This window comes from Sus scrofa, chromosome 1, assembly GCF_000003025.6.
Source record: "Sus scrofa isolate TJ Tabasco breed Duroc chromosome 1, Sscrofa11.1, whole genome shotgun sequence".
Classification (NCBI taxonomy): domain Eukaryota; kingdom Metazoa; phylum Chordata; class Mammalia; order Artiodactyla; family Suidae; genus Sus; species Sus scrofa.
In genome coordinates, this window is record NC_010443.5 from 99,897,120 (window position 1) to 99,917,688 (window position 20,569).

The window sequence follows — 20,569 nt, forward strand, 5'->3', positions numbered from 1 at the left end:
TAGTAAAATCATATGGAATTTATCTTTTTCATTTCTGTATTCCTAGCATTGCATGCCTATCAGCATGAGAGTCTCAATGTGAATCAATGAATGAGAAAGATGAATGAATGAAACAATGTTTATGACTAGGCATGATGTGATTCCTGCTTCCCTTGGGGCCAGCAAGGAATTTATGGTCTTGGACTCTGAATTTTCAGCCAGTTTTATCAAATCGTCCTTAGGTGAGTAGTGTGATTCTAGTGTGCTGATTTACAGCAACAAAGCTTTTAACCCATGTGGTAGAGAATCAATCTGATCATTTACACTTAGAACATCACTGTCAGGATTAAAAGGACACTGGCATTGGGACTTAAAGGAGTCTCCTAGGGAAAGAAAATCAATATTTGAAGATAGCTTCATGAAAAGATTCAGGGTTCAGGGTATACATATAAGCACCTAGATTTAGTTGAACAAAATAATGCAAGGCAGAGGTGGGTTGGAGACAGAAGATGATGTTGAGGATTACATCACAGGAAATAGCAAATTTATCCAAATTATTTAGAGCCTAGATTTAGTTAACAAACTACCATTCTCCAATATGCATGGCATTTTATGAATGCAGATTCAGTGACAACAAAGCAGAACAGGGTAAAGACTGCACTCTGGGCAGGATACATACAGGAACTCAGGCTCCCAATAGACATATGGGCTGAGAATAGGAACAAAGCACCAAGGTCATCAGAAACCAATTGTTTTAAGTTGTCAGGGCAAGAACCAGGCCTAAGTACATTTTGACTGAAGAGAAGAATAGGGGTGGAAGGTGATGAGAAACACCCTGAGCAGTAACAGGGGATTAGGAAGCCCACTAAGGTTGGGCATCCTGTGTAGGACTCTGTGGTTAGGAAGGATCCTGTACCAGGATGAATAAGGTATGATTTGGGAGTTCTCTAACATCAGGGTGGTGCCAATCCATGCACGGTCTTGGCATTATGTACTCAAAACCTGTACTGTTTAACGGAAATATAATATAAACCAGATCTATAATTTAACATTTTCTAGTAGCTGTATTTTAAAAAGTAAAAAGAAACCGGGGAAATTAATTTTAATCATAGATTTTTATTAATCCAGTTTATCCAAAATATTATCATCTCAACATGTGACTCTAGGCATATTTCAAGTGCTAAAAAGCCATTTGTGGCTAGTGGCCACCGTATTGTACACTGCAAAATTCTTAAACCATGCTAAAATCAGAAAAAAAGGGTTAAATAACTACCCTGTACTTTTAAGGTCACTGAAGGCTTCTGTAACTATAACATCTCAGATTAGTTTCTATTATTAGTTTATAGTTTAATGTCTTAAAGAATGAAGTCTTACAGATTCTAGGTTTGATTCTGGACTCTACTGATGACTAATTGTGTGATCTGGAGAAAGTTACTTAATCTCTTTTGAGTCTGTTTTCTCATCTGTCAAAATGAGCAAAATAAATGTTCTCCCAAAAAATTATTTTGAGAAGTAAATGATTGGGTCCTAGGAGGCACTCACCAAACAGCTGCTCCTTTTGCTTCTCCATTACTTCATGCAATACATCTTTCACCACCTTCTCCTGGAGGAATTGTTTAGCATCCGAGTCTCATGTCTGGTGGCTTTAATTCTTCTCCCACCACAACTTTGCAACCACTACCACTCACACTTCTTATCAACTCTGGCATCTGAGACATACTAGCTCTGACTTTTTCCTTTTCCTTTTTATTCTTCTATAACTCAAAGTATTCAACAGACCTGCTTCTCTGGTTGGTAATAAGTTGGTAGAACAGAAATCCTTATTGGGTCCCAACACAGGTAATAAGACCTGACAAACAGCCCAGTCCCTAAGCTCTGTGTTTGGATACAGAAGCCAAAGTACATCAATTTCTGTCCCTAATAAAATTTGTCTATAATGATCACCTTGAACCCTGTAGACTGTAATAGACTACAGGCAACTGATTTCCGGATCCTATAGTCCTTGGACCTAGAGAAGAGGGAGCAGACTTCCCCTGTATCCACCCCTCTATCTCCCACAGAGCTGTGCATACAGCAGGGACTCAAGTAATACCGCTACAATTGCCTAACTACACATGGAGGTTTTCCAGCCTGTAGTGTGTAGGAACAAAGGGATGTGGGTGCAGGGGCCAAGTGTTTGGGGTTCTGAGCTAGACCCATCAAATCCTGCAGCATGCAGCATTCCCCTGCCCTCCTACCACCACCCCAGCCTTAAAGGCAAAGGCAAGCAACCTCCTATTTCCAGGCCTGCAGGGATACTTCTGTTACCCTTGAGTCAACAAAGGAAAGGCTCTACAACCACACACAACCCCTCACAGCCCAATCCTCCTTCCACAATTTTCCAAGGGGTCTACACATAGCCCAGGATCAAACAGCTGAATCACTGGCAGCCCAGACCCCAGATTTCCTGTCACCTGGCCCAGCCCCCTTTCCTTGACACACACTTCTCACCTCAAGAGGACAATCTCTTTCAGAAGTCTTGTAAGACTGAAAATCCTCAAGATCTCAAGCGGTGATTCTCCAAATACAGAAACTAAATATTTTAACTGACACGGGGTTTGGGGAGATAGGGAGAGATAGAGCAGGAGAGCTAGGCAAGAGACCTTACCCTGCCCTCTTCCAAAATTCAAGCTGCAGCATCAGACACCTGTTCCCGTGAGAGTCCAGGGTGGGCTGAGCTGGGGGAAGATGCAGAAAGCGGTAGGGTCCCGCATACACACCCCGTGCTTACCATGATCACCACTTTGGGAGTGGGGCCCTTAACTTCCCGCTGTACGATGCCAAACCGCTGACTGTACATTTTCGAGTCCCTTAGGGATGGGGGACGGCGTCCGCCGTTTCCCCAACCACTGCAAACCGGGTGACCAGCTTCCGCGACGCACAAGCCTGGTTGCCATGGTGCGCCTCGCGGGGCTAGAGGCAGGTGAGTGGGACGGAAGTTGGTCCCGTCACCATGGTGACCAGAGACGCCAGCACTCGCGACTTCCTCTTGGAGCGGAAGAGCTGAGTCGGCTCAGTCTTCACCCCGCCCTTGGCCAGGCCTCCCGCCGACCTCGTTCCCTTCGCATAAGGTTCATCGAATAGCAGGAAAAAAAGAGGCCTCCTTAACCCGAAGTGAAGTCGAAGATCTAATTTCATTAAAATTGACTTTGCTATTTATATTCCGTAATCAGTCTAAAAGCATGAGAAAGGTTAATGGGCATTTTGTGGGCGGGTTAAATTTGGAGGACATCCTTATTTGCCTAGTTCTTTACAGGAATTTGCAAGGTATTTTCACACATAAAAACTTTGAGCCTCACAAATAAAAGGTTGATGGGACAGCAGGTTTTATCCTGATTTTACAGTTAAAACGATTAAAGCTGAGCGTGCCCAACTGCTTTGTCGGCCAACCCAACCGGTAACCAAAAAATGTGTTAATAACATCAGGAAACAAGGGTTTAGACTTGACAGTACCCTAGGAATGGGAGGGGCAGATCAGAGGGGCTGGCAGTGCAGTGATACAACCTGGCCAGAAGCAGAAAAAACCAGGGCCAGGGCTAGTATGTGGATCAGAATGGAAAGTAATCAGGCTCTGAGATTCCGGATCCCAGGCAGGAAAACAAACACAGGTCAGGAAACCCAGAAGGGGCCCTCAGCACAAACGGAGACCACAGCTGTAATTCTGGTCAAGAGCAAGGTGGCAGTTAATTACCTAAAAGCCAAATAAGAATGACACTTTGGTCCTCTCATTCTAAAGTGATGGCGAACATAAAACTATTATTACAGCACAGAAAAAAAATCAGCACCTAGTCGGTCACTAACGTGTAATAACCAAAATACAACTAATACTGTGCATCCCATTTTAACACCGCAATTTACTATAGACTGGCATTCCTTAATCATTTATAATCCGCCTACTTCAGATTTTGTATGCGGTACGTTTCTAGGTTTGGACTCCATTTCCTGAATTGCTGGTTCAGCCTTTCTCAGCCACAAAATAGTGTCTCTCTTCTCTTTTACAATCTTTTAAAAATTCTCATTTTGTCTTTAATCTCCTATAATGCTTCTTCTTTCAATTGCAGTTCAGTAAAATACTCATTTTCATTTACTGCTAAGAGTTTACGTAGCCTGAAACAAACAAAAAAGAAAGAAATTAGATGGTCGTCTGTTTCCTGGTGGGGGGCCTGAGGGCCGGTTCCTTGATCTTCGTGTCCCAGGAGTACCTGGCCAGCTGGCTGGTCTGGATGGAACCACCCTTGACACCACAGCCTTGGGGTAAATGGGAGGCAATGAAAATGCCCTCAACAGGGGGTAAGGGTTTGGTAAAAGCCACTGAGATTCAGGCACTCATCAGGAACCTCCAAGGTCCTACAGCTCAGAGGATCCCATTGAATTTTCAGCATCAGAAGAAGACCCTTGGCGACACCTGGCTGCCCTGGAACATCCCAGCATCAGTCCTGAGCACGTGCCGTGCCCTCACCCTGGCGCGCCCCATAATTTAGTTCCAGTTTGGTTTTGCCTGCTGAGTTTTTGCGAAGAGGAGAGTTGGCTTCCCCCTCCAAGCCAGCTCAGGGACAGAAAGTCTTGCCAGGTGGAGGTCACGCCCCAGGGCTGCCCAAGCCAGGGATGACGGACAGCGTCTTTCAAGCCCTGGTGGTAAGACCGAAATCCCAGTGGCCCCTGGCGGGCACATTCAGAGAGTGGAGGAGCCAGGCCAGGTGCCAAGCCTGGTGGGACCAAGTCCCCCTGCAGGCCTAAGAGAAGTGATTCATCTAAGGTCCTTGGATAGAACCTGACCTTGATCCTGCTTGTGAACCACTATACCACTTTCTCAGAGGCAGTCAATCAACACTTAAGCACCATCAAGACATTCTCAAAAGAAACACTAAGTGTATAAATCAGTACATGGGACAATAAAATCATTTAAAAATAATTTTAAAATAGAACAGCATAAAGATAAAAACTATTTATATTATTCCCAATGCCTATTGGGCCCCAACAAGGTTCACACAAGGGAGGTCCTCCCAACAGCTTCCCGAATTCTGTATTTTCACCATTAAGTTCCATGATAAAGCTGGAAATCCATTCACCATTTGTAAATACATACGGATGTATTTAATAAAAATGCATGGACTTTATCTTGTTCATTCCTGAACCCCAGTATTAAGTACAGTCCCTACATAGGCCAGGTTCTCAAGACTTGACTGACACAAAAATACCGAGACCAGCAAGATTTTTTCTGGTTGGGCTTGACAGAATTTCTGATCTTGCTGGGATCACCATGAAATCCATGGTCTTCAGCTCTGCATTTTCAGCAACGTAGCGTTATCAAGTAATCCTCAGGTGAGTAGTGAGACCCTTGGGAGCTGATTCACGGCAGGGTAGCTTTGTAATGTGTCACCTTGACTAGGCTACGTTTCCCAGTACTCCCTTCCCCGTATGCTTCCGGTTAGGACGGGCCACAAGAAACATTTAGCATCATAACTGGAGGGCAGAAGTGAAGCAGCAGCACATTGTTTTTACTTGGAAGGTTGGTGCAGGGGCACCAGGCACTGTTGCAGTTCACACATGTTGTCATTTATCTGCTGGCTCACCTCGTTGGTATGGGGCAGCAGGCAGACCTGCAGCCAGGCCTGTAGCTACTCCACCTTCCCCAGGATCTTCCTTCAGCTTCTCTAATTCCTAGGCCAGATGCATATTTAACTCTGTGATGAAGGGCACCAGCTTCTTCTGCAGGACACCCATATCATCGAAGTTGGAGGTGGGGAGAGGCTGACATGGGTTCCAGGCCATCCTCGTGGGTTCCAGCTCGTGCTCATGGGCGCCAGTGTGTCCTTGGTCTCCCACACTTTACATCCTTCTTCCCTTCTCGATTGCCTGTCCTGCAGACTTCAAGCTCCAGCATTAGATGCAAAGACGACAGCCTTAAGAGACTGTTCAATGCTCCCACCACTGCATAAGGTCAATCCCTATAATAAATCCCTTAAAATAATACATCTTTATATATACAAATACACACACATATGTATAATCTTTATATTAGTGGTGCTGCTTTTCTGATTGTATCCTGATTCACACAGTAACCACACTCTTTTATCTCTCGAGTCAGAATGCTACTCAAATAACTTTCACTTAGGACACTACTGTTAAAATTACCAGGATACTAGGGGTTGGGTGGCTGGACCCTGGGGGCAGCAAAACAATTATCCAGTCTTGACTCTGGCTGAAGTAAGTAGGGTGAGGCAAAAGAAGGAGCAGAGGCGGGCAGCAGAGGACTGTATGAATTAGAAGAAATGTTTCATCTACATCTGAATTATCTAAAGCTACAGGGCTGGGACTAGAGTAAGGCAAGGGAGGCAGAGAGGCTACCAAATTTATGGAGGCATGCACTCAGCTCCAGCCCTGTAAAGCTAACTAAGTAATGAATCACAGGTCTAATCTTTTTGGCACTTTATGAAGAATAAAAAGTGAGGCAGGGCTGAGCTCCAAGACTAGCCCTTAGGCAGGACTTGAAGCAGGATCTCAGATTCCTAGCAGATAGGGGCTGAGAGCAGAAACCAAGCACAAAGGTCACCAAGGAACAGGGGACGCAATTTGTGAGGAAAGATGAGCCAGGTCAGGAGCTTTACTTCTGAAGATTGCTTTGGCTGAGGATAGGAAGTGACTATAACAAGCAGCAGCCTGTGGGAAAGGATGCCCTTTAGTGTTTGAGAAATTCTATGCAGCACCCAAGTCCTGGGAAGAACCCAGTCTCGGGAGGCACAGATGCTCTGCTAAGGTGACACCATCCACATCCACGCTGCCTTGGCACTCCCTAAAACCATCCCCGGGGCAGCAATGTAAGGGATTTGTTTTAATGCTTAGAGAAATCCATCTTGTTTTCAAGGTCACTGGAAACTTCTGTTACTATAACATTATTATACACTATTGGATATAGGTTATAGTTTACAGTTTAGTGGCTTAACTTAGAACAAGGCTTTTACAATCCTAGGTTTGATTCTAGGCTCTATCAACACTAGCTGTTTGACACTGGACAAGTTATTTAATTTGAGTCTCAGTTTTACTGTCTGCAAAAAGGGGCCAAATCAATGCCTTCCTACAAAGACTATATTGAGTATTAAATAAATTAGGTCCATAAGAGGAACTCACCAAAGAGCAGTTCCTTTCCTCACTTATTTACATTACATTCTCAACTGCTGTCTCCCTGAGGAAATGTTTAGAGACACTGCCAGGTCTCATCCAAAGCCACTTAAAATTATTTATGATGATGGCTTGTTTAGGCTGAAGGTGGCTTTAAATTACATCCCCTCCCCCACCCCAACTCCCCCCCTCCTTAATATCCACACTTCTTAGCACTCAGACTCCTGGGATTTGCACCGATTGGAGCAGACAGAACAACTTTCTACTCTTTTTTTCCTTTTCTGCTTACTTCCTCTATAAGCTCAAAGTACTGAGCAGGCCTGCTCCTCGTATTTGGTGGTAGGTTTTCCCAGTTCCTATTGATTCCCACACAAGCCCTGGCAATCCATCTATGGTCCGGCCTCTGAGCAGATCAGTGTTGTCTCTCATAGAGTCGGTCTGTAAATATCACCTTGAGTCCTACAGTCTGCAGAAGCCTCCAGTCTACTGCTTTCTAGCTCCAGGTTTTTTAAGGTCCTTGGACCTAGAGAAGAGGGAGCAGGTCTGTATGTTGAATGAAGTTCCCTATATGCACAATGGAGCATTACAAAACCATTTCCTACTCTTCTGTATCTGCCATCCAATTCCCCTTAATTATCCCTTTTCTCTCTCTCTGAAAATCTTCCATTACCAACAACATAGCCCACAAGCAAATTGTTACCTTCTCCATTAACATGTAATGATTTCATGCAGAGGAGAAACTGTTTCCCTGTTGGATTATAAGCTTCCTGAAGGCAGGAATCCTGTGTCTCCTGAAGGATAAGCCTTCCAGAGTCACTGATTCACCACTGTACCCGCCACACTGCAGTGTACACAGCAGGTCCTCAATCAGTACCTCAGTACTTGCCCAAGTGCAGGTGGAGGAGCCCGGCCTGCAGATACTAGTTTGCAAGAAAAATGGAGTCCAGGTGCTTAGGCCAACAGTTTATGTGCCTGGGTCTGAGGCTCTGTGCAAGGCTGTCTGTGTTCTGCAGGAGGCAGTATTCCCTTGTTCTCCTCCCACTGTCCCAGTACTTAAAGGCACCTATCCTTCCTTCTACTGCCATGCCTGTAGGGATAGTTCTGTGCAGCAATTGGAACAGTTTCAGAAAGGCTCAAGAAACACAGCCAAACCCCCTCCACAGAGAATACTCTAGGAGAGGCAGGACTAGTCCCAGATCATAGAGTTGTGTGGATCCAGGTCACAAAGCCATCTTAGAACCCAGATCTCCTACCTTCCCACCACTGCTCAGCCCACTCATTCATCTGTTGGAGGCTCCACAGGCCTTCAACACCCCAAATAATGATTCTTTGTAAGAAATTATATATTAAGTTTAATCCCTGTGGATTTTCTTAGATAGGGGATAGGCTTTCCTTATCTTCCTTTCTCTTTAAAATCTCCTCACAGGGTACCAAGTCCTCTCCCCCCAGTCACTTCCCATAACCCTTCTCAAAGAGAGCCCTGATCTAGACCTCAGGAGAAATTTCTAGCGTCCTGTACATACCCCTTCACTAAATGTGATCAAAGCAGTGGCGTGGGGCCTTTAACTCACACTACACCATGCCAAAACGCTGGCTATTACTTTCAAAACTCAGGGCCCGCACCTGACCAGCACCCGCCCCACCCCACCCCTCACTGTGCGGGGCACACCTTGGCAACCAGACTGCTGTGTCCCGGAGGCGGGTTCCACCCAGGCTGAAAATCTCCGTGATCTAGGGAAGAATTAACATCAGGGTCAACACAGCCGCTGGGCTAAAGCAGAGTCAGGGCAGGGTGAGGTGTCCCCCAGCACTGACCACGGGCGTGCCAGCCCCTCCTGCCTCCTCCTCTGGGGCCAAGTCAGAGGCAGAGTCATCCTTGTTCTCCTCCTTGTCCTCCTCAGGGTCAGGTGGCTCTTGCTTCACAGCTGGAAGGCCTGGATCTACTGTCTGGGAGAGGTGGGAAATGGACAGCTGTCAGAAGAACAGAGCTGGCCTGAAGAAAGTGTTCCTATCAGCCAACCTGTCACTGTGCTGACAATCCCACTTTTGTCACACCTGAGCACAGAAAAACCATCTCTCTGCCTACAAACCTTTCCCACTCCTCTTAGACTTCCATTTTCTGTAAGCTGGGCAGCAAAGCAGGCAAAACTAGTTGCCTGAGGAGGGTGCGGCATCTATCAGACAGGCGGGATAATTCTGTGAGAGGCTGTAATCAGCATGCCTGTTACTTTGCTCAAAGAACCACCATCATGGCTCCCCATCATTCTGCTCACAGACCACCCATCACTGGCCCCCACCTTGCTGGGGCAGCCCGGCAGCAATACAGGAGAAGTCAGGATGGCTGTGCCCGGTGTCCAGTCTTCCTGGGCATCCGCCTTCTCTTGCTTCACCTGGGGTAAGGCCACAACCCAACTCAGGCCAGGGCACTGGGCCTCCTGTGTGAAGGAGGATTGCAGCAGACTTGGTCCCAGCTTCCTGGCACGAGGCTGGGTGGGGTTGAGAAAGGCAGGATATCATGGGATCCTCACCTGCAACAAAGCTTCTGTGGAAGCTGGAGCTGGGCCAGGCACCTGCACAGGACTGCTTGCACCCTCCCGTAAGAACACAAGGTCAGTGCCAGGTGGGGGCAGCACAAAGCCACCGCCCGTTTCCTGCTTCATTGAAGTCTGGGTATGGTCTCGTCGGGCTGTAGGTGTGGCCAAGGGAGGCTTCAGGGTCTGACCCAGACGAGGCCTTCGAGTAGAGCAAGGCCTTTTTCGACGAGGGTAAGGTGGGGGCGGCTCTGACCCATCCTCAGACCCTGCCCAGACACTTGGCAGCAGCCGCTTCTGTGAAGAGAGATGGGGTGTTATGGCTATCTGGTACAATGACCAATCACACTACCCTGCCCCAATCAATATGCCGGCAAATCCCCCCATTAGTCCCAGCACAGAATCTGCTTATATATGAGGCCCTCATCATCGAGCCTGTTAATAAGGCCATTGTCCCCCAGATTCTTCATTTACCCCAGCCTAATGTCTGCAAATCTTAGCCAAACCCATTGCCCCATTCACTGCTCTAAAACTGCAGTTCCCATCTGGCCTGTTCCCATCCCCCTACCAGTCCTGCCCACCCCTCCCAGGCACTGGAAGACCTGGCTGTATTCATCCCACCCACATGACCCTTCCTGCTGTACCCACCATAGCAAACTGCAGGCATTGGCGCCAACGACATTTCTGGCGCTTCTGGTTGCTGCCCCCAAATTTGGGCTTGTCACAGCAGAAGTCACAGTGGCCACAGTCCATCCGCCGCAGGCAGGCTGTACAGGCCCCACACTTGCGATTCTGCCGGCGGTTCGTATAAGGCTGCTGGGGAACAGGGAGATGGTGGGTGCTGCCACTAGGACAATTACAATGTTCCTCCTGTCACTCCTCCACTAGCCCCACTGGAGGGAACTGGTGGCACATTAGTCTTAGCCTGACTCCCCACTAGTCCAATAGTGGGCACCATCACTGCACCAGATGGCCCTCAGTACCATGAGGACTGTGGCTGCTCCAGTACAGTATCCATCATTCTACCTGCTAGTCCCCTACTAGTCACCAAGACAATATCCCTGATGCCTGCTTCCGGCAGGATTTTGCTGACATTCTGTTAGCTCACATCATTGTGCCTGCAATGTGTGCTCATTCTACATGAACTTGAGTCACTGTACCAGCTTTTCCTTTATTAGCCCTGCCAGAGTATTGGTTCACCTGACATTAGGTACTATCACTACACCTGCTGTTCCTCCCCCATTGTCTGCTCCTCCCATACTGGTATCCATCACTGTGCCTTACTATTCCCTTATTAGGCCCATTGCAACATCTGTGTCTTTGGCGTTAACCAAATGCCCTGGAGTCTAGGGTTGTCCAAGTAGGGTGAAGCCACTCACTAGCTCGTCCTCGTCTACACAGTAATAGATGAATTCGGCACGTGGCAAGGGGGCCAGGGTTCTGGGGTGCTGCAGAGGCAAATGGGGTGGGGTCAGGGCAGGTACTGGGTCGGGTTACAGTTGTGCCTTCCCCCTGCCTACTAGGGCCTCACCAGCTCTGGAGACTCTGGAGGCTGTGACGGGAGAAGCGGAGGCAGTGGCTGTGCTCGGGACCGCCGCCGTGGAGCTACCTTGGAGTCACAGCCTCCCCTGCGGCGGCCATGTTTACCCTAAGAGAAAACAGAAAGGATAGTTTAGGCTTGGCGGCACCAGGCAGACACAGGACTACCTTCCTTCCCCAAGATGTGCAGAAAAAGCATGCGTGTGGGACAGGCAGGCAGAGTGTGTGTGGTGGGGGGGCACTCACAGCAGGGGGAGCCACAGCTAGGGAAGGGCGTCGTTGACATCGCTGATGGTGGCGACGGAGGCGATGGGCAAGGTGCTGGCAGACAGGGGCAGGTAGGTGGGGCCAGAGAGGTGAGCACAGGTGGGAGAAAAAAGAAGACATGAGGTTGGCAAGTCCAAGTTGGAAGAAAGTAGCAGCGGCAGCAGCTTTAACAGCAGAATGAGCTCTGCCCCAGCCCACCAACACTGGCCCCTCCAGCCTGACTCACCCGTAAGCAACGCCGCTGGACGCACTTCCACTGGCGCCTGAGACCAGGGCGGGGAGGGCGAAGGCAGACTCGACAACGCCCACAGTCCTCTCGGGTCTGACAGCCCCGGCATACTCCACATCCTCGGCTCTGTAGGGGGAGCCAGAGATATGATGCATGGGGCCAGGATTATGAGGACCAGGAGCTCATGTGAGCCTTGGGCCCACCCCACCTGCCCAACTCACCCTTTCCACAATCCGGAGGCACCGTCTTTGCTCACACTTGCAGAACAGCCCCGATGCCACGTCATGGGGCAACTGCAGAAGGCAGGTGGAGCAGGCCCCACAGTCTTCTGTTACCTGGCAGGCTGTGCACTCCCCACAGCCCACACGCTGCCGGGAATGGGTGGGGCAAGGTCACAGGTCCACGCAGACTGGCTCTGGGAGCACTGCCTCTCACGTGTCTGCTGACTCCATATTAGCCCCCATCACCATGTCTGCTAATCATTTGCCTCCTCACTGTCTGAAAATTACTGATTAGCCACCGTCACTGAGGCTGTAACAATGTCTACTATTTCCCTGTATCCACTGACAGCCCATTCACTCCCTTTAGTCGGCTGACTTCAGCTTGCTACCCACAAAATGACCCTGACACCCTGCGGATTCATCACTGCTCCTTCAGACCCTCACCAGCCCCCATCACATCCTGCTCCCACCGCACACCTGTGAGGAGGAGGCAGGTCGTGCTTACCTTAAACATCCTCTGCTCCCGGTTGAAAGCAATTCTCTGTGCTTCAGGGAGGGAGAGAGTAGAAGAGAAATGTAAAGGGAGCATCAGATATCTGACCTCACCACTGCCTCTGCCCTAACATCTACCATTCAACCTCTAGCCAGACACCCGTTTCCTAGCCTTAGAGCTCCAGGCCTGCTCCAGCTCTACCTCCCAGTGCCCCAGGGGCCACTCACCTCGGCAGTCCTTGCACAAAGTCTTGAGCCTCTGCCTTCGGGTACCATCCCCTGAGAAGCTGATTCCACAGTTCTCACAGCACCTGGGATGGAAGACATGGGTGTGGGGCCCTGAATGTACCCCCAAACACAACCCTCATGGATTTGGCTCACTAGACCAACACTCACCCAGGTGCAGGAAGTGAAGCTGGGGCTGGGTTAGCGTCAGCCTTGGTCTCATCCCTTGGGGTCTCCTTCCTGACCTCACTCTTTTGGGGGCCAACCTGACGTTTCCGAGCCTTGGCTGGCTTTGAAGGCTTCTTCCGCTTCCTGCTGGGGACAGCCAAGGAATGGGCCTGGAGATAAGAGCAAGGGCAGGAAGAACACATGTCAGTGGGTGGGTATTAGGTAGCTCAGCCACCCCAGCCTGGGTACCGCACAGTGTCTTGTACCTTAGGGGCTGGATAGCACAAGATGCCTTGTTTGAAGTCAAAGAGGGAGAGGTCACACGCAGGGCCCAGGTATCGGGTGAGCTCAACTTTGCTTCGGATCCTGTCTCCTGTGGGGCTGAGGGTAGCCAGGATGGGTTGGTACCCAGGTGGAGCCACTGCCACTCCACCCTCTCAACCCTCCCACTGGGCTGGTGAATAGGTCTGCAGAGCTGGTGGAATACAGGAGGCAGACTGAGATGAGCCTACGAGCCCCATCCAGGCCCTACCCCAAATAACCCTAAACAGTAGGAATAAAAAAGGTGTATAAATATCAACATGTGTACAAACATTAATGAATAACATAAACATATAGGTGCAGATATGCACCTATTTATAACATGTGCTACTAGTGGTATTCCATGTAAGTGAAAATAAACACAAACAGGAACACAAATATATTAAATAATATGTAACTGTGTTAGCATTACATACTAAATACGTAAACAAAGAAAGCTTATGAAAGAAACAAACAAATGTTTTAAACAGCTGGCCCTTGAACAACACAGGTTTGAATTACACGGGTCCACTTATGCATGGATTTTTTTCAGTAACTATATTGGAAAATTATTTTTGGAGATTTGTGATGAACCATGTAGCCTAGACATATTGAAAAAATTAAGATAAAGTTAGGTATGTCATAAATGCATAAAAGTCTATTTTATCATTTACTACCATAAAATATACCTAAATCTATCATAAAAAGTTAAAATTTTTCAAAACGTATGGACACAAATACTTAAAGACTACATGGCACCATTCACAGTCAAGAGAAATGTAAACAAACATAAAAATGCAGTATTACATCATAACTGCATAAAATTAACTGTAGTACATGTCGTACCACTGTAATCATCCCATAGCTACCTCCTGTTGCTATTGAAGTGAGTTCAAGTGTTGCGAGAATCTGCTTAAAATGCCACAGAAGGCAAATCATCTCCAAGTAAGCAGTTTGTTTCTCCAGTAAATTGCGCATCACAGTAGAAAGTGACCCCTTGCAGTCCTTGCGTCATTTTCATCATCTTTATTGCAATACTGTAAGCCTTGAATAACACTATGGGAACCACACAAAGTGTGGCTATGGATGCTAAAAATGCTCCCAAGAAGGAAAGAAAAGTCATGACATTACAAGAAAAAGTTGAATTGCTTGATATGTACCGTAGATTGAGGTCTGCAGCTGTGGTTGCCCGCCAATTCAAGATTAATGAATCCAGCGTAAGGACTATTGTAAAAAAAAAAAAGGAAATTCATGAAGCTGTCACTGCAGCTACGCCAGCAGGCGTGAAAACGCACTTTTTGCAATATACCTTTTAATCTTGTACTGAAAATGCAACTTTAATGTGGGTGCAGGATTGCTATAAGAAAGCTATACCTATACATTTCAACAGGATTCCAGACAAAGTCGTTACATGACAACTTAAAGCCACAGGAAGGTGAAGGCTCTAAAGCTGAAGAATTTAATACCAGCAAAGGATGGTTTGATAATTTTACAAAGAGGTTTGGCTTAGAAAATATCAAGATAAAGAAAAAGTGCCTCTGTTAACCAAGAGGCAGCAGACAAGTTCCCAGATGCCATTAAGAAAATCATTGAGGAGAAAGGATATTTGCCTGAATAGGTTTTTAATGCAAACAAAAGTGCCACATTCGGGGGGGGGGGGAAATACTGCAAAGGATACCTGGATATTTGTAAGGAAGAGAAGTGAGCAACAGGATTTGAAGCAGGAAGAGATAGGCTAACTCTACTGTTTTGTGCAAATGCAGTCAAGTTCATGATCAGGACTGTCCTTATCTATAAAACTGATAACCCTTGAGCCTTAGAGGGAATAGATAAACACCAGCTGCCAGTCTTTCATTGTACAAGAAGGCCTGGACAGTGAGAACCCTTTCTCTGGATTGGTTCCATCAATGCTATATCCCTGAAGTCAAGAAGAACTTTAAAAGTCAGCTTTTAAAGTTCTTTTGGACAATGTCCTTGGACATCCAGAGTACCATGAGTTCAATACCAAAGGCAATGAAGTAGTCTATATGCCCTCAAACATTCAGCCTCTAGATTGGGTGGTCACAAGGAACTTTAAGGCTCTTTACACATGGTACTCAATGAAAAGAATTGTCAACACTATGGAAAAGAATTCTGATAAAGGGAACATCATGAACGTTATCAAGCCCCAAACAGTAAATTCCTGCTGGAGAAAACTATGTCCAGATGTTGTGCATGACTTCATGGGATTTATGACCAAGTCAATCAAGGAAATCATGAAAGAGATTACAGATTCAGCAAAAAGAAGGGAGGGGATGAAGGGTTTCAAGAAATGGATCTTGGATTCAAGAGCTAAGAGACACCACACCAGAGGAACTAACACTAGATGATTTGATGGAGATAAATGCTGCTGAACCAGTACCAGATGATGAGGAAGAAGATGAAGGAAAAATAGTGCCAGAAAAAACTGACATGAGACAATCTAGCAGAAGGATTTGATTTCTTTTACAACATGGACCCTTCTATGATATACACTGAAACTAAAGCAAACGGTAGAAGAAAGATTGGTACTGTGTAGAAACATTTTTGGAGAAATCAAAAAGCAAAAAAAGTCAAATAGAAATTATGATGTATTTCTGTAAGGTTATACCAAATGCGCTTGCCTCTCCTCCTCACCTCCTCCTCCTCCTCCTTCTGCCTCTGCCACCCCTCCTCAGCAAGACCATATCCCTCCCTTCCTCCTCCTCCTCAGCCTACTCAACATGAAGACAACAAAGATGAAGACCTTTATGATGATCCACTTCCACTTAATGAATAGTAAATAATCATCAGGCTGTACAGTTAATATTTATTTATCGTGTTTGCATGTATCTTCATGTGAAAAATCTAACAACTATACAGCAAGAACTGTATGAGATGTTTTTGTGTCATCATCATCATGTATTCATCTGTGCAAGACTTGAAGTGGATAGCTTATCCTTTTAGAGGCATGAGGTGAGTAATATTTAATACAAAATTAATGTATTAGTTTTCTTACTGTCTTACAACTTTGTTTTCAAAGAATTACATTACCGTACAGTATGCTTCTCTCTCTGGTAATTAGAGAAATTGCCTATCATCACAGGTAAGTGGTATTGTTAAAAATGTAACAATGTTTCCAATACTGTATTATGAACAGGATTACAACACTTTATGCCATAAAAAAATTATAAAAATTCATTCATTAGCAGCTCAACATTAGGCTACTACTAATCAAGTTTTTAAGGAGTCAAAAATTATACGTGGATTTTCCACTGCACAGGGGAATGGCACCCCAGATCCCAGCATTGTTCAAGGGTCAACTGTATACAAACAAGCATACATGTAAATGTACATACATTTGTAAATAAATAAAGGCAACTACATACAATACAAAGTATAAATAACTGATGTCAGGAGACAATATTCCACAGGTCTCTAGCATTTCTGCATGCCCTTAGAAGAGCAGTACTGACAATCCTTTGTTATGAACTATCCTTTCAAGGATGTGTGTACAGTATCAGCCTTGGAAGATAAGATATAGGGTGTCCTTCCAAAGCAAATGGAAGGCACCCTTACCGTCCTAACGTTATAGAAGATGAGATTCCTTAAGCTCTGGGTTCCTTTGCAACAACACAACCCAGGGCATGGGCAGGTGCTAATCAGACGTCTTCACGTTACCCTGTGGGAATTGGCATTTGAGGAACTGGCACAATAATGATGACATACTGGATACTGCTATTGCTGTGAGTAGTAAACTGTCTTTCATTTCTGATGGAGTCTCATGTCTCCCACCAGCATCCACAAAACTGCAACCTGTTCACTTGTTATCTTGCCCTAATAAGGTAAAATCTCTGATCCTTTTCAGTTCTTGATCATTGCACTTATATTTACAAATTTGGAAAGTTTTATACAAATTATAAATATGTGAATAAGCATATAACTAACTATAAATAAATGTAACTGTATTTACAACTTTATTTCTCCAGGTTTCCCCAGCAACTTATATACAAAGAAGTTCAGAAAATGTAATAACTCTACCAATAATATATTCTAAAAGATCTTAAACCTTTAAATGTAGCTTGTTTATAAACATGCATGTACATGTATTTATAGTCAATTCTCATTATTCACAGTAATTCTGTCCTATAAAATCATCTTGAACACTGAATTAGTGAGTACAGAACTAATACGCCTAATGGAACTACAGGTTAGGGTCCTGCAAGCCTCTGGTCACATTTTTGTCAATTGATCAGTATATAACCTTGTTTATACTGTGTATTTATGTTTAAAGACACTCTGCTTAATATATTATTCTTACAAATAATTAATTGCATGGCCTCTGAATGACATAAAGCCAGGAGCTTTGGAAGTCATCTGTGTTATATAGGTTCCTTTGTCAATGTCCTTCTAAAACAAGCTAATCTCATCAGCATTGAAAAGCTAGCTACCCTTCTAGATAACCCTTTATCCATATAACACTTAACAGGTGTTTTTAAAATTCTTCCAGACTCTGATCTGCAGAACCTGACTCCCTTGCAAATTTAACACTTTTCACGATGTATCAACTTGTAAAATGTGTGAGCCAGCCTGAACTAGCTGAGACAGGCTTAACATTTTCCTAACCCTAGGTAACATGATCATTAATGTCCTTTGCTTTCAGCCTCACAACACTATCTACTACACTTTGGTCATCATCTCATGGATCAATACATTTATCCACTTCTCCCCCCCCCTTTTTTGGCCACATGCATGGCATGAGGAAGTTCCCAGGCCAGAAATCAAACCTGTGCCACAGCAGTGACCCAAGCCACTAGTGATAACACTGGATCCTTAACCTGCTGATCCACAAGAGAACTCCCACCTTTTCCTTAGCTTCATCACATACTATAGATGTTAATTTAGCACTTTCTAGAGCAGTCTCATGTACTAACTGGCAAACTTCCTCTTCTTTTTCTAGGTATACTGCCTTTTTGACTCATTAATATTGAACTCACTGCCAACAGCACTGCAACTCATTCTTGAACAAAGCTTATTTAACATGTATTTTCTCCTATACCACATCAGATTTCTTACACTTAGAACACTAGGCAGCACATCAACACTACACTTGGGGACAACTATAAACAGCAAAAATAACCATTAAAAACCACAAAAAAAATGCAAAAAAAAAAAAAAAAAAAAAAAACAAGACGCTAAGTAGACCTCAAAAAGAATACTTGTTTACAATACAAGGGCTGAAAAGAAGAAAGCCTAATTCAACCTCGGCTGGGAACACATGCATCAGGCAACTTATTTTTTGCTGCTCTGTGCACATCCACAAATGACCATGAAAGCAGTGAGTATGACTCTGGGGGTACAAACAAATTTTAATGAGTAAACAAATTTGCAAATATGGAATCTGCAAATAATAAGGATCAACTGTACATGCATAATTTAATCCTGCCCATAAATTTAACCACACCCCCTGATTTTACCCTGCCTAATCGGGCTCAGCTCTAACCCCTGATTCTGTCCACAACCCACCCAGTACCTCTGGTAATAGGTGTCTGAGCGTCCGCAGGTGGCACCTGACTTTCGAAAGACCTCACGGCGCTTCCAGCCAGGGCCCAGGGCCGGGCAGTCCAGCCAGTCCTCAGCCATGGGGGCCACAGGAAGGAACGGCGGCCTGCAACATGGAGGGGGCAGTGGGAGAAACTGAGGCTCTAGGAAGGGACATGCTGTGCCCCAGGACACACAAATGTGTGGTGGCATCAATTAATGCTTGTTTAAAACCTAAGACCTGTCACAAGCAACTGGACAATATAAGGAAGAGAAAAACCCCCATCGCCACTCCATTCTTTCCTGTCCTGGGCCCAGCAGCTTGTGTCATTCATCCCCCTTCTTGATCTGGTAGCCCCATCCTCAACTCAAGGGTCCCTACCCTCAATGCATTCCTCACTTTCAGGGTCCTAATCCCCATCCCTCCCCATCCTCAGCCTGAGAGACCTCATTCCTCCCATTCTCAGTCCAAGAGGCCCCCACAGGACTCCTCCTCAGACTAAAGTCCCAGTACTCTACCTCGGTGTCCTGACCTCCCATTTATTCCCTTCCTTGACCCAAGAGTCACTAATTTCTCTCTTGCAATCCTTTATCCTTCCCATTCCTTCCCTCTATGCTGTCCTCTTATCCTGCTGCCTTGGTGTTATTGCCTCAATTTCTTCTGTGTCCTATGCCAGAGAGTCCCCCAAATTCTCCACATTTTTGACCTGAATAACCCTTCATTCCTTCTGTTCCTCAAACTGAAAGACTTCCCCACCTTACTTTCCCTTTGTCAGTGTTCTGAGACTCAAGTCCTTCCCAAGCCCCCAAACCTCCCTATTTCCATCTTCCAAAGCTAAAAAGTTCCCTTCAGCGTCCTCATCCTCTATTCCTCTCATCAGCCTGAGAAACCCTGATTTCTCCCTTCAGCATTCTGAACTCCCCACCCCTCTTCCTCTTGGTCCAGATCATGCCATCCCTAACTGTCAGTGTTCTGACCCCCTATCTCTCATCATCCTCTATAGGAGAACCCCGTCCCTCCCTTTCAGCATTCCAAAGCCCCATTTTCCCTCGTTATTAGCCTGAAGATCCCTCTTTTCTCCCCTTCAGCGTTCTAAACCCCCATTTCTCTTTCCTTAACCTGAGAGGCCCCGATATGTCCCGCTCAGCGTTCGGATCCTCCCCTTTTCCTCTCCGTCCTCGTCCAAGATCCGACACTTCCACCTGTCAGCCTTCTGAGCCCCATTCCTCCCCGTCCTCCGCCTAAATCTCCCCATTACTCCCTTTCAATATTCCGACGCCGCCATTCCTCCTACACATCGGCCTGAGGGCCCTTCATTGCTCTCGATCAGCGTTCTGAGCCTCAATTCTTCCCCATTCCCCGCCTGAGCGATCTTCATTTCCACCCCCACCACTGTCTCACCAGCTCGGCTCCCGGCCGGTACCTTCCGCCGCTCTAGGTTCGCGGACCCATGACGAGGGTCCCGGTTTTGACTCCCGCCCCGTCCAGCTTCCCTTCTTCCTTCTCCACAGCCGCTTCCTCCGAAGCGGTAGCTGTCGCCGCCGCGACCGTTCGTTGCTCCAGGAACCGGAAATCCGCTGCCCACATCTCGGGCTCCGCCCCCCCTGGCGGGACGCCTGCGCGCTAATGCCCTCTGGCGCTGGCCCTTCTATGGGATGCCTCTGCGCCTGCGTGTTGAGTCCTAGCGCAGCGCGCGCCTATTTTAAGGGGACCTGCTGCGCTTGCGTATTGGCATCTATCCCCAGCTCCCGCCTCTTTCGAGACCTGCTAGGCATGCGCACCTGCTTTGCCCTACTTTGCACGACTCGTTTTCGCTTGCTCTCTCCAGTCCCAGCCCAAGAGGACAAGGAAGACTGGGGTTGGTCTTGCCGTCTGTTTTGCTGGCGGCCTCCAACTGGAGTAATGGGAGGGAGCGGAGAAG

General features: G+C 46.5%; 2 protein-coding genes across 51 annotated transcripts in view; both read right to left on the reverse strand.

The window, feature by feature from the left end:
* The window catches only part of CFAP53 (cilia and flagella associated protein 53), a 51,818-nt gene extending 48,936 nt beyond the window's left edge, over nucleotides 1–2,882 (reverse strand). The window contains exon 1 of the mRNA XM_005654423.3: nucleotides 2,750–2,882. Coding sequence (XP_005654480.2) covers nucleotides 2,750–2,818 — 69 coding nt within the window. The 5' untranslated portion in view covers nucleotides 2,819–2,882. The remainder of the gene's footprint in view (nucleotides 1–2,749) is intronic.
* MBD1 (methyl-CpG binding domain protein 1) overlaps nucleotides 1–20,228 on the reverse strand; it is a 69,155-nt gene extending 48,927 nt beyond the window's left edge. For 2 of the 50 annotated variants that reach the window (XR_002344342.1, XR_002344344.1), the window contains exons 1-18: nucleotides 20,050–20,202; nucleotides 18,640–18,774; nucleotides 13,076–13,190; nucleotides 12,813–12,979; nucleotides 12,645–12,727; nucleotides 12,430–12,470; nucleotides 11,925–12,071; nucleotides 11,701–11,829; nucleotides 11,454–11,528; nucleotides 11,200–11,316; nucleotides 11,048–11,116; nucleotides 10,317–10,484; nucleotides 9,666–9,965; nucleotides 9,435–9,572; nucleotides 8,953–9,084; nucleotides 8,807–8,868; nucleotides 5,592–5,886; nucleotides 1,522–4,125 (exon numbers count right to left, since the gene is read on the reverse strand). Coding sequence is in view for 37 of the 50 variants with exons in the window: in XM_005654404.2 (XP_005654461.1) it covers nucleotides 5,697–5,886; nucleotides 8,807–8,868; nucleotides 8,953–9,084; nucleotides 9,435–9,572; nucleotides 9,666–9,965; nucleotides 10,317–10,484; nucleotides 11,048–11,116; nucleotides 11,200–11,316; nucleotides 11,454–11,528; nucleotides 11,701–11,829; nucleotides 11,925–12,071; nucleotides 12,430–12,470; nucleotides 12,645–12,727; nucleotides 12,813–12,979; nucleotides 13,076–13,190; nucleotides 18,640–18,749 (2,043 nt within the window). In the remaining 13 variants the exon portion in view is untranslated. Of the gene's footprint in view, nucleotides 1–1,075; nucleotides 7,661–8,806; nucleotides 8,869–8,952; nucleotides 9,085–9,434; nucleotides 9,573–9,665; nucleotides 9,966–10,316; nucleotides 10,485–11,047; nucleotides 11,117–11,199; nucleotides 11,317–11,453; nucleotides 11,529–11,700; nucleotides 11,830–11,924; nucleotides 12,072–12,429; nucleotides 12,471–12,644; nucleotides 12,728–12,812; nucleotides 12,980–13,075; nucleotides 13,191–14,269; nucleotides 14,334–18,639; nucleotides 18,775–20,049 lie in introns of those variants that run through there. The other 48 variants (XR_002344345.1, XR_002344346.1, XR_002344347.1 and 45 more) reach the window with 48 other exon arrangements.